The following is a 13,548-nucleotide window of genomic DNA, read 5'->3' as shown; positions in this document are numbered from 1 at the left end:
TGCTTCAAAAATATAAGTTGTTCATAAAGAACTAGAAAAGAAAAACCACAGTGAACACTTTGTACAGGCATAGTAAATGCCCAGAGCCACAAATTGAATCCATAAAACTATAAGCTTCAAAGCAAATGCTACACAGTCATTTTCTACACATATTAGCAAACGGACTCAGTCCATTTCAAAGTCTGTATGTTTTTTAATCTTTTAAATTGAAATGAAATAAAGTTAGCACCTTGTGTGTTGAAGTTTCTTCAACTCCACAAGTGTTATTATTCATAAAGCTAATTTCCATAAATGGGGAGTAGGAGATATCAGACGTCTGGCTGCAGGTTGCAAGAAGGATCTTACCAGCCAAGAGGTGGGGTTATCTGTCCAACACCACCTGGAGACAGGGGATAAAACGTAGGGATCTCGGGAGCTGGAGGATGTCTGGACATGCCTATTAAAAAAGAACAATGGAGAGGCAGATTCACAGGACATTCAATTTCTGAGAGAAATAGAAAGGCAAGAAAATGCATTTTATCATTAGCACTTAAGGTGTAGAATGAGACAGTATTTAATTTTCTGATTTAACAGAAGTCCATTTGTTATCTTTACTCAAGATTTCAGCATCTGAGAAAACACGTCCGAAGGTGGTACATCTTGAGGGGCTCCTAAAACGGTAAATATACTGCGAGTAAAACAAGCATCAAAATGAGACTGTAAAGGTACTTAAGTTTGCCTCATTATTTCACTTGTTAGGAAAAGCGTAGACAACTGTTTCTGTGTAGAATGACAGCGCTTCATAAGCAGAAGGCCTGCCACGGTGTTAAGGATTAGGTCAATCGCTCATTTCAGACCTTCACCGACTCCCTTATGGGCACGTAGATTTGGGAAATGTGATACCTCAGAGGATCAAAGATTAATTGGGAATAATCTTCAGCCCCCATAATGGCTGCACGTGACAGGATTCATCTGGTCTCTGGCACTGCAGCTCCAACCGAGCTCTTCACCGGGTCGAGTCCCCTGGGCTCCGAGGTCAAGCCGGTCTGGATCAGCTGTACTCCACAGAGAACGAGCGTGCCACGCTGTTTCACGAGCTCACGCTCCCTGGAGCACACTACCCTAGAGCTGTGAAACCACCCAGAGATGACGCCTAATCCTAGTCCCACTTGACATGCCTGTTTACATCTTACCTTGGGTACTGAAAAGAAGGGGCGCGACGTGTACGTAAACGCAAAACAAAACGTTAACATTCACATCTGGGGGAAAGGGATTCTGAACAGAAGAAAGCCACAGGAGTTTCTTTACAGTTAATCTGGCTTTAAAAGAGCATTATCCTGTATAAACATATATCCCCAGGTTTAACAACCCGAATATACATTCAGTGGCTATAATTATATTGCCTCGTATGCAAAACCAGGTGAGTACACAGAAGATGTTCTTTACGTATTCTGCTTTTTTACTATTCAAAATGTCTATGAATTTCATTTGGATATTAAAAGATATTGAAGGCCTTGAGCATATGGGAATGGCTTAAGAAGTGTTGTCTTCAAAGTTGATGTTAATTTGACTTTGAAGTTAGGACAAACTATTCTTTAACTCTTAGAAGAAGTAGCTAGGAAGGAGAAAGGTCTTTAATCTCTTTTGATGGAGTTTACATGAGATCATCTCAGGTTTTGCTGTTTTTAAAAGGAGTCTAAAATCTTCTTTTTTGATCTCTTATCACTTTCAAATTTAATGAGTATTTTTTCAAATTCCTTTATATCATCAATTCACCAAAAGCACTGGATACAATAGGACCTAAGGGAGTTCTGTGGATCCAACTCTCTCTCTGAAGCAGAGCCCCTGGCAACTGTTTTTATGGAAGCTGGAAGTTCACTTTAGCAGAGTTACCATAAAAATCTCCCTTTATAAAAAAGCTGTCAATACTGCTTCTTTTGATCACAGAGGAGCCCTTGGGATTTGTTTTAACTTGGGCCTGGGGAGGCAGCAGCAGCAGGGGGCCTGTAGTAGTGATTCTTGACATGGCGAATCATAGGGCAGTTTCTCCAACTTGCTGCCTCCCTCATCCCCAGATTCTCCAAAGCTCTTGTTCTGCAGAGGGGTTGCTCAGTCTTGAAAAACCTGACCAACACAGAAGAATATTGGAAACTTGAACTTGAAAATCATAATTAGAGGCTGAATTATATGAATGGTCAGCCTTAACCCCTTTGTTAGGGAGATGAAGTGACTGTTTAGGTACCTAAAAAATACGATTTGTCCTGGGATCTTATCTCTGGGCTGCAGAGAAGTGAACTGCTTTCAGTCACATGCCTCTAAGCAGAGGAGTTGGAAACCTTGCTCTCCACACGAGTCTGTGTTTTTAAGTACACTGAGAACAGTGCATTTGTGATCTGGTGTAGGAATAACTTGACAGAACAAAAAAATACAATTGTTTTTCGTATTTGGATTTGATTTTACTGCTTAAAAACAAACAAGGGAACTACCGTTTCCTTAGCACCTGCTACATGCTGGTTCCTGTGCTGGGTATTTGACTGTTTCTAGTAAAATTCTACTCCTATTTCAGATAACTTTCTCTCATGAAATATTCTCTAACTTTCTACTGCTGCGAGAAATCTTTCTTCTTAGAATCTATAACATTTTATTTGTACTTTTAACATGGTACTTAAGATGTTCTTCATTATGTTTTATAGTGAGTTTGTGCAAACGATTTCCTGTGTGAGCTTATCACTGCTAGGAAAAAAAAAAGACCACTTTTTCCCTTATCTGTGTATCAAACCATGGCTGTCTCGCAGAGAAGGCTCTGAATAGAATTCTGAGTGATGAAACAAATGAACACATCACCCATGCTGGGTCAATACGATAAGCCATTTGCACGTACACACATGGTATGGCTTGGGTCATTACACGAGCAGAAGAAAGTGGGTCTGTGTTTTCTAAATAGCTCATTGTTGTCTTAAGATCCTGTTTCCAAAGATTCCTAAAAGTGTGTGTCTCTCTACCAACTCCTGTGCTACATATCATTTATTTAACGAGTATTTACTGAGCACTTGTTATACAAGATCCCCTGGTGCCTCAGATGGTAAAGAATCTGCCTGCAATGGGGGAGACCTGGGTTGGGAAAATCCCCTGGAGGAGGGCATGGCAACCCACTTCAGTATTCTTACCTGGAGAATCCCCATGGACAGAGGAGTCTGGAGAGCTACAGTCCATGGGGTCACAAAGAGTTGGAAACCACTGAGTGACTAAGCAGAGTGCATATGCTGGAGGCTATATGCAATATAGCCTTAAATTTTTTTAAGTTTTATAAATACAGCTAAAATGATTCTGGGGTCAGACTGCATGGATATAGTAGTTCTGCCACTCACTAACTATATGTTCTTGAGGAAGTTATTTAATTATTATTCTGCAGAATCAGAATAAAAATGTAATAGAGGTTGTTCTGAAAAGTAAATGCATTCATATATAATAAAGAAAAGTGCCTGGTAAGTGCTGTGTTGAGTGTTTGCTGTTATTTACAAGGACACAAATAGATAAACAGGTACATAAACCCAGTATTTCCTAAAAGCTCTTCCTCTTAACATTTTTATCAGACACAATGAGTGGAACTTTGTTAGATATTAGCTTATTATATCATTTAATATTTAACAAATATTAAATGATGGATATTACCTTCCTTTCTTCTTCTTACAACTGTACTTGCACCTACCACCTTACCCCAATACACATGCGTAAAAACTAGTGTGATTCCTAACAGGAAATTAACCTAAAGTTATTTTCTTAAAAATAAGAATGGGTTCTGCTGACAAACTGTTTATATTTACTGAATAAGCCCAACTAGAGTTAGCATATGAAGATGAGTTTCTTTTTATTATTATTATTATTTGGGGGGATAAAGCTAACCAGCCACCCGGGAACTTTGAAATCAGCAGCTTAGTACCACCATGCTGTAACCAGCTGTACATGATAGAACCAAAAGGCAGGCAGGGGAGAGAAGAGTAAAGGCAAGAGATCCAAGAAGCATTAGACTTTTCTCCAACATACTTATTTTTTGGTGATGATTGCACCCAAGTGGAATGATATAAACTCAAGATCATGTAAATTAATTCTTTAACCAAGGTTTTATATCCCCCTACCTACATGGTGATGGGATACAGTAAGTCTATGACAAAAAAGTAATTAAAAACAGGATTTTTATATTACAACAAAAGCAAACAGTATTATAGAGTAGAATGCAGAAATCACAAATTTTTAGCTCAAAATATTTCAAAGAAATTGCAAGCAGACAATTTCTGGTCATGCCCACTAGTCCCTTCTCTAGTCCTGAAAAGTTTGTTTAACAGAAAAGCTTTGAGGAGTAATGATAAATTACAATTATTAAGGTAAAACAAGGTAGGGTAGCAGTAAGATATGGAAACAGAAGAGAAAATGCAAGTGCAATTGGTAGACAGTCAGAAAAATTTCTGTTTTAAAATCTAAACTCTCCTAGAATTTGTGAGAGAAAAACTATTGAACCATCGTGTGTTACTCTTTTAAATTTTTTTATAATGTTATTCTTTTAAATAAGTTCATTTCAAAGTGATCTGAACGGGGACTGGGATTAGGTAAATACTATGTAATTGTTATGTAAATAAATAGTTTAAAACTAAATAAAACATGCTCTTGGATTCTTTTTGATGATAGCGTGTCTGGGGCTTTTACATCTATCTTTAACTGTCACCTGCATCTTTATGGTCCCCAGACGCACATCTCTAGCTTAGGCCCTGCTCTGGGATGGTGACCTGCACCCTTCCCTTCAGATATCCCAAAGGGACCTCAAACTTGCCACAGCCAAGGTCATATTCTCGAGCTTCCCTCTCAAACTCAGCTTTCTTCCGAAGACGCTTGTCTTAGGTTTTCTTTCTCACTACATATTCACAGCTGCCTCTGTTGTTTCTGATTATTTGGAGATCCTTTACAAAAGGAAGTAGAGGAGAGAAAGGGATGGAAATGAGAATAAAATAGACACAAACCCAGAAACATCCACCACAGTGATTCTTGCCCTCTCTAAGAAGACGTACTGAGGCTCCAAGCAAGCAAAGTCCTACTGAATTGTCAAAGAGTCGTCTTTTTAATAAAGGTGGGAAATGAAGATGATATATATTTAACTTAAAAGTGTTCACAGAGGTAGGAAAAACACCCAGCCTCTGAACTTCACTGTTGTTTTACACACTTACTAAATACTGTTGTTCACGATCCATCAAAGATAGGGCTGGACAAAAGGGAGAAGTGCTAGAGAAGGCATGTTTGGCCCCTTTACCCTTTACATTCTCTGCCTTCACAAGGTTTTACAGGATCTTTCATTGTGGACATCTCAAGACCCTGCTGAGTCCCGAGTGTACATGCCCATGAAGACAGCAAGGGCTCCCCTGTGAGTAAACTGCCCCTCTCTCAAGGCCTGCTCTAGGGTGCTGGGACCAGAAGGCTTTGAGGGTCTGTGCTCTGTGTCTGTCCGACAACCACACCAACCCTCACGCCTCACGTTAGAAACAGGCATTTTGGTTTTTGAGACTTCTTATGATGTATGTTTCTCTGTAAATGACACAAAAGCAGAACTTGGTAACAGTGTAGAGAAGCAAAAGAAGATTCATGTTGCTTTGAATGCAGACCCACTCTAGTATTCTCGCCTGGAAAATCCTATGGACAGAGGAGTCTGGTGGGCTATAGTCCATGGTGTAATGAAGAGTTGGACACAACTGAGCCACCAACACTTAGTCTGTTTTGACTTTAGACAGAAATGGTTTTGTACTTTATATGTGTGTGTGTGAAGTCATTTTAGCCATGTCTGAGTCTTTGTGACCCTAGGGACTGTAGCTGCCAGGCTCCTCTGTCCATGGGATTCTCCAGGCAAGAATACTGGAGTGAGTTGCCATGCCCTCCTCCAGGGGATCTTCCTGACCCAGGGATCAAACCTGTGTCTCTTAGGTCTCCTGCACTGGCGTGCAGATTCTTTACTGCCTGCGCCACCTGGGAAACCCTCTGTACTTTAAATATAATTTTTGTTGAGAAACAACCAAAAGAAAAGAAAACACAACAGGGATATTACTGAAACCAAAGGAAATCACAAGTCTCAAAAACATAACATTTGAAGAAAAACTTTGTCCCTTTTCTAACTTCTTTTTCAGTACTATCATCAACACGTAGTACATGCTGAAATAAATGAATATGGCAGGGGGCGCCAAGGACTGAACTTGTAATATATTTTCACAACATATTGGTTTATATTGTGATCATAGATCTTCAGAGCTGTCACGATGAAAATGACCCTTCACTATTTTTTTTTGCTTTTCTTTATCCCGAAAAAGAAAAGGCCAACAACAAATTCTTATATGCTTATTAAAAAATTGCTATCAAATAAATTACTCTTCTTTCCTACAAATGTGTTATGATATGAGCAGAGGCACCGGCGAGGTCACTCAGACTGGTGAGACGAGGCTCTTCCTTATCCAAAGAGGCCTGGGCGGTAAGGCTCTCACCTTGTTTGGAGTTGACATCTGATGGGATATGTGACGGGTGTGATCCTGGAGAAAAGTGCTCGTCGCTGTACGTGATGAGAGGGGTGAGAGGATGGACCGCATGGGATGGCTGCACCACGGGCACTTTATTTGACTGCAAAGTAACCACAAGGACAACAGTTAATATGGACTCCCAGCTCCTGTCTCCTCTCTCCTCAAAAGTCAACCAAGAATTATCTTCAGACCTAAACAACTGAAGTATCTGCTCTACCCACTTAAGATTTTCAGGATTTTCTCATGTTAAATATGCCTTAAGTACACGAATATCCCACCAAGAGAACGATCAGTTATTTAACCTAGGCCCCTTTGGAGATTTAGGTTGGTCACTATTATTCCATGACATCAATTTTCTATACATACATACTTACACCCCTTTTGGATTACCTCCTTAGCTTTAAGTCAATAAACAGTTTCGGAGCAAAAGTTATGAATGTTTTAGTAACTCTATTCATTACATATGTTTGGCATAAAATGGGCATTCAATAAACATTATGAATAGATAAATGAATAAATGTTCCAACTTAAAAGGCAACTTTTTAAACAATCTCGTATATATAAATTTGCTGTAATGACATCATCTTAGTTTATAAAATTCATAGTCCTAGAGTTGTAGAGCAGTAAATCTGGCCCAGCTAGCGAAGAACCCGCCTACCAATGCAGGAGATACAAGAGATGTGGGTTCGATCCCTGGGTCAGGAAGATCCCCTAGAGGAGGAAATGGTAACCAGCCCCAGTGTTCTTGCCTGAAGAATCCCACAGACAGAGGAGCCTGGTGGGTCCACAGGGTTGCAAAGTGTTGGACACAACTGAGCATACGCACATACATGCGTGTGCTCAGGCGCACACAAACAGAACTGTACATCCTTAAGAGCCAAATTATTCCATTTTTTCATGTTCTATAGTTCGCCAATCAAACATGACCATCATTTATTATGCGTTAGAGCTGCTTAGCTCATCTTCAGTTCCTCTAGTTTCCGAAAGTATTAACAGATAAAATGGAATTTCTAATCTTGGGTTTAACTGCATAATGAAAAATATAGCTTATAAGAACACTTCAAATTGTTGACATTTATATTTAACATATTTTATGTCTCTTTATTTGTTTAAAAATAAATTTTACTATTTAATTTGGAATTCTAAGACTATATAATAGTAACACTTATTAAAGGCTCAGGTTATTTATTTGGACTTCAATTTGAAATCTGGAATTCTGTTGTTTGGTGTTAAAGTTGAATCTCCTGTACATACTGCCCCCTCAATAAAGTGCTTACTAAGCACATCAGTAATACAAACAAGACTCAGGCAGTTTAACCTGATTAGAGGATTGTTTTAAAAGAAACTACCCCCCACACACAATTCAACACAATTATATGCACAATATGTTTCTGATTTTAAACTCATCTCCTAATTTAGGCTGTCTCAGAAAAATATCTACTTAAATATAATAATAAGTAACTCATGAATTTAAAAGGAATAAACTCTAATGAATTCTAAATATTCTCTAATTCACTAGTTCAAACATGCCTTCATCATGCTAGCTTAAATAGACTGTTACTATTCTACAGACTAAAATACATGTGAAATCACTTTCTCCAGAAAAGAACATATTATTAAAATTTTTTTGTGTAAGTCCCTGAAAAATGCACAGTGTAAACTGCTTAAAGTGTAGAGACAAATCTGAATGGCTGAGAACCATGACACAACTGTGTATGATGGCTGTACCTACTACATACACTGATTATGTCCCTTTTTGTTGTTGTTGTTGTTTTACAAACTAGGTGTAAAAAGTATGTGGTTCCAACAGAAAGAACCATCCTCAGGAAAATTAGGAGTAATTTTTCTAGTAACTCTTAATTCTCTTTATAGTTAGTAATTCTTTACACCCTATCATTACAATCTCCACCCAAAGAAACTTATGAACCAAAAAAAAGCAGGGGGGGGGGGAATCACACTTTTTTAGACAATGATATGCTCTCCTCGCTAGATTTCCCCTTATTTTATAATTACCAGCTCCCCTCTAACAGTAGAACTCGCATGCTCCTATAGCCCTTGGCGTTTATTAAGTAGAGCACCATTATCAAAGCCACACGCCTTTTCTCTACGCACCTCTGCACAGACATCTATGCATATAAATGTGTAAAAGGTTAAAAAAATTTTTTTCCATGGTTTTCAAGTGTTAATGATACAGTATGCCAAGTACACAGAATGAGCTTCTCAAATATAAGGAATTCAGAGTGCTAGAGGAAGTGGGGGGTAGGTGGGTGTGAGGATGTTATTATTATAAACCCCTTTAAATATGGAAGCGAAAATCTCAACACTCAAATGCTAAAACAAATGAAATTCAACTATACTTGAGAATAACTGTTTCGAGTTCCCTTTCAGAAGTCTCATAAGAAGCATAATTGCCAAACGATCTACAAAGATACTTTCTTAGGGTAGTTAAAAAGAGTAAAGCATTGCAGAAATCTGCAAATATATATATATATATATTTATACACACACACACATTTTACGTGCCTTTCTTATTTTCAGAGCACCACCTTAAGGAACTTGCATTAGCAGGCAGCATCTTCTTAATGTCTGACCTATCCCTCCAGTCATATAGCTCAGAATCTGGTGCCATGAATTTTTGCTAAATTATGCTATCCTTGCTCTCCTCTTAATTTTACGGTTTTCAACACAGATTTGCTTTCCTGTGGGAAGGAGATAAGAAGCTGAGGATTTTAATTTAAGCTCTGGCCTTGTCTTATATTTTGCAAGATGGGTAGCGAAAGCAGTACTAGTAGGTGTGTTAAAGCCAACAAGGATTATGTCCATTTTTGTGGCCAAATAATAAAAGCAATATGAAATCTCAATAATATGAGCGAGCACAATTCTAAGGTTTAGAGTTTGCCTCCTGCTGACCACCTCCACTGTGTATATAAAAGGATCCAACCGACACCACAGACGCTTGGCATAGCACCTCCCCAATCAAGTGTCCTCAGCCCTGAACTGTGGGCTTCCTCTGACGTCAGGAGTTACTGTCCCTTGATACTACCTGCGTACACAAGGTGAGAACCTGGGCACCGCTACTTTGTGCAAGTTTTAAAAAGACAGAAAATATGACCATTGTTTCCCCATCTGCCCTTGGGGTTTTTTTTTTTTTTAATTTTTAAATTTTATATTGGAGCACAGTTGATGAATAACGTCTCAGTTTCAGGTGTACAGCAAAGTGATTCAGTTACACATGTACATGTATCTATTCCAAATCCTTTTCCCATTTAGGTCATTACATATTACTGAGCAGAGTTCCCTGTGCTATACAGTAGGTCCTTGTTGATTACACACTTTAAATACAGCAGTGTACACATGCCAATCCCAAACTCCCTATATAACCATTCTTAATTCTAGTCTTCTAATCTCCAAATAACAATGTGCTGCATATTGGGGAGGGGAGTATGTGAGGAAAGAAAGAATAATTGATCACTTAGTTTCTACAGACAAATTTATGAAACTATATTATAATGCCTGGTTACAGGTGTCTATGTGGGCACATGCATATATTCATTAACACCTAAAATGTGCCAAACACGATCTGGTGCTGCTGTCCTGTACATGGCAGCTTCCTTTCTAGGTGCCTGAAAATGGGGATGCAGGTGTTGGAGACACAAAAGAAGTATGTAAAAAACAGAACAGAAAAAACCAAAGCAAAATCTAAGAAGACTGCATCAAGTACTACGAAGAGGAAGAACCAGGTGATAGAATAGACAGTGAATATCTGTATCCCTTTGTATCATATTAAACCTGAAAGAAATCAAAAGTTCATTTGGTCCAAGATTTTTATTTGCCAAGACAGGAAGCTGAGAATCAGAGGTCAACAGGGATGGGTACTCACGTTGTGACTACTGTCAGCGCTTAAAATAAGACAGCTCCGCTCGCTGCACAACTCCAGGAACACAGGGTCACTGTGAAGACAATGGGAACAGAAGCCCCTGCTGCACTCAGGACCACGAGACCGAGCAGGAGGGAAACTCCATCTTTTTTGGCTGGTACTCCGCTGGGTCCTGCGCAGCCAGTATGGCCCCCAGTCTTCTGGATCCTCCCCTACCCTGCCCTGTGCTTTTCCCAGCACACATCTCCCTGTATGGGGGGAGTGGGATTCTTTTTCATTCACAGGGACAATCAGGTAAGTCTTAGAACCACCAGATAGTCCCAACAAGTGTTCCTTCCTCGATCATCTTGGGAAAATAGAATGCGCAATTACTCCACCTTTCCAAGATACCTGGCAGCCTCAAGTCGTCCCAAATCCTCCATGCCTGCTCAGAGAGGGGTTCAGTACCTTGTCTAAGCTCACATAGCAGCATGTGGCCAAGTCAGGCCACAGACCTTCATCTACTGATTCCAGCTATACATCCCCGGCAGGGAGCAAAGGTGAAAGATGGAAAAAGCAGGTACTGGAAGTGGGGCGTGGGTACAAAATATCAAGGATGGATTCGAGAAGACAGCTCTCCTGTCTACACTCAGCACCCACACAGGAGGAAGCCCACAGTACTTTCCCAAACTGGAAGGGCTACCATCAGACCACCCTACCCATGTAGCACACAATAATTATAGCAACTCACACTTAGCCAAGTATTTCTTATGTAGTCAACACTTTATAGATGCCATTATCTGCCTTTTCCGGAGGAGGAAAATGAAGTACAGAGAAGGTAAGTAACTTTCCCAGAGGCCCAGAGCTGGTCAGTGGCAAAGCCAGGTTCAGATGCAAGACGCCTGGCTCTAGAGACCACGTTCATTACCAATACACCATGTGGCCTCCCTGAAGAGCCCAGTTCATAAAATCTTGGATGCTGAGTGAGTGGACCACAGCTGACAGTACATGACATCTGTGAAATGAGCGTGTGGTCTCCGTCCCTGGCACAGGAATCACGTCAGACAAAGAGGCACCTCAGCCGAAGCGGTCAGAGCTGCACCCGCTCAACGGCCACTTTTCTGTCCGGGGTTGGAAAACACTCCAAGAAAGCCAGCTTGGTTGCCACCCAGGCTGGTCCCTGCAGGTAAAGACTGCTCTGACATCATAGCCAATAAAACCCACACCTCCTGTGGACACCAAGTGGGTGCCACTTAGGGACCCTGAGAGCCACCCCCAAAGCAGCATTCCCAGAAATGACCTACTTGCCGCTGGCAGTAACTCAGGCTGTTGCACATGCTGTCAGCCTCTGAGGATGCGGTTCTGGGAAGGACTAAAAAGTGGCTCAGCTTCCTCCTGGCTCAGGCCGTGGGCCTGCTGGTAAGTGGAGTGATTCGGGGAGAAACCTGCTGTCCAGGGAGCCCGTCCCCATTTTTCATGTAACCAGATTTCCACTAAACTCACCATGCAGGAACAGGCTGTGTGTGAGGGTCTTGAGTTCCATTTCAATTGGCTGTACATTTGATCAACTGAAGCCAGGGGAATTTTAACACTCCACCAACTTACTGTGATGAGGAATTTCACCTGGCCTGAATTGTTATGGTGGTACTTTTACTTCATATTAAACTCTAAAGAAGTCTGGTGTTGGTGAAATAGAAGCCAAATTATTTCGTATCGTGCTTTCCCTTCCTCTTCTGAGAATCTGAGCTTCTCAAGCCTTCCCACAATGAAGAACAGATTTAATATACCCCAAAAGGATACAATAATTCTTGCGTTAACGAGAACTCTAAAGTAACCTGGAAAACTGTCCTAAGCTCCACCACAATAAACACCTGACTCAGATCTGATGTGACTGTCACATCCAAGACCATGACTGGTTGTGACGCAGCAGCTTTTTCCCAGATAATGCTGAGCTCCAGGACTTTGCAGACTTCCTGAGCAGGAACTGGAAAAACTCTTAAGGTTAACAAAGGACAAATATTCCATGAGCCCACCTCCAGAGGCAAAGGAACGGTCTCTACTGGACATCTGTTAAATTCTCCTGAAGAAATGAAGGAACATGTTGTAGGGAAAGGAATTAATGTGTCCTGGACACCCAGGAAGTACCTTCCTTACAGCCATGCCTTTTCATCTGTGGCACTCATCCACAGAGGTGGGTGGCGTCATCTCTACATTTATAGATGAGAAGGCAGAGGCCTTCTGGACACAGCTACGTCATAATCAGAGGGGAGAGAACTTGTGCTGGCACGGTCAGGCACCCACGTCCTGCTCGTCCCGTCCCAACTACTCACCACTCAGCCCCTCTCTCCACTGCTGCTCCAAACCACCCTGCCAGCTGAGTGTGGCCTGCCCTGGGCCCTATGGTGATGAAGTGTCTGGAAAGAACCATGGGCCACTTGGAGAAGGCTGATGTCACCAGCAGGACTCCAAGCAGAGTGCCGGAACCACTGCTAAAATGAAACGGTGTGGAGGGCCCTTCATGTTCCCACTTCCCCATACAGTGATGATTTCCATATGTTTCCTCACTTAATCCAGAAGTTACCCCTAAGTCAGGTGTTGTGATTTATGTTTTACAGAGAAGAAAACCAAGGTTCTGAGAGGGTAAGTAGTTCATCCAAGATCACAGGATGTTAAGCAGCAGAGACAGGATTTAAATCCAAGTTGGTGACCCTGAAGTCTACAGCATGTCCCAAGGAACTAACAGCAGACAGTGCTGGCATCTTCTTGTTGCCAAGTGGGTTCAATGAGTAATGACACAGTTTAATATTCAAGTACATGAGTAATGATACAGTTTAATATTCAAGTACACGGGAACCGGAGGCAGAGTTCAAATCCCAAACATTCAAACACCACTCAGTTGCTATGCTTACCTAGGTACGTCATGTAGTTTTTCAGAATCTCAGTATTCCCACATGTAAAATGGGTGGAATCATACCTCACAAGATGAAGGTGAGGATTACTGAACAATGCAAATAAAACGCCTATCAAGTCCTGGAATATATGTTCAATAAATATTTGCGGAATGGATAAAGGAAAGAGGAAGGGGAAAAGAGGGCCAATAAATGAATACTCTGCTCCTCAAAATTCAAACCACTCATCTCTAAGACACAGTACATTTTAGAATTT

General features: G+C 40.8%; 1 protein-coding gene across 11 annotated transcripts in view; it reads right to left on the bottom strand.

The window, feature by feature from the left end:
- Positions 1–13,548, bottom strand: part of LEF1 (lymphoid enhancer binding factor 1) — a 122,522-nt gene that overhangs the window by 33,779 nt on the left and 75,195 nt on the right. For all 11 annotated transcript variants that reach the window (XM_069592958.1, XM_069592957.1, XM_069592962.1 and 8 more), the window contains exons 4-5: positions 6,495–6,627; positions 346–436 (exon numbers count right to left, since the gene is read on the bottom strand). In XM_069592958.1, the coding sequence (XP_069449059.1) occupies positions 346–436; positions 6,495–6,627 (224 nt within the window). The remainder of the gene's footprint in view (positions 1–345; positions 437–6,494; positions 6,628–13,548) is intronic.

This window comes from Ovis canadensis, chromosome 6 (assembly GCF_042477335.2).
Source record: "Ovis canadensis isolate MfBH-ARS-UI-01 breed Bighorn chromosome 6, ARS-UI_OviCan_v2, whole genome shotgun sequence".
Taxonomy (NCBI): Eukaryota; Metazoa; Chordata; class Mammalia; order Artiodactyla; family Bovidae; genus Ovis; species Ovis canadensis.
Note: the sequence above shows the minus strand (reverse complement) of the source record. Positions and strands in the feature narration are given on the sequence as shown.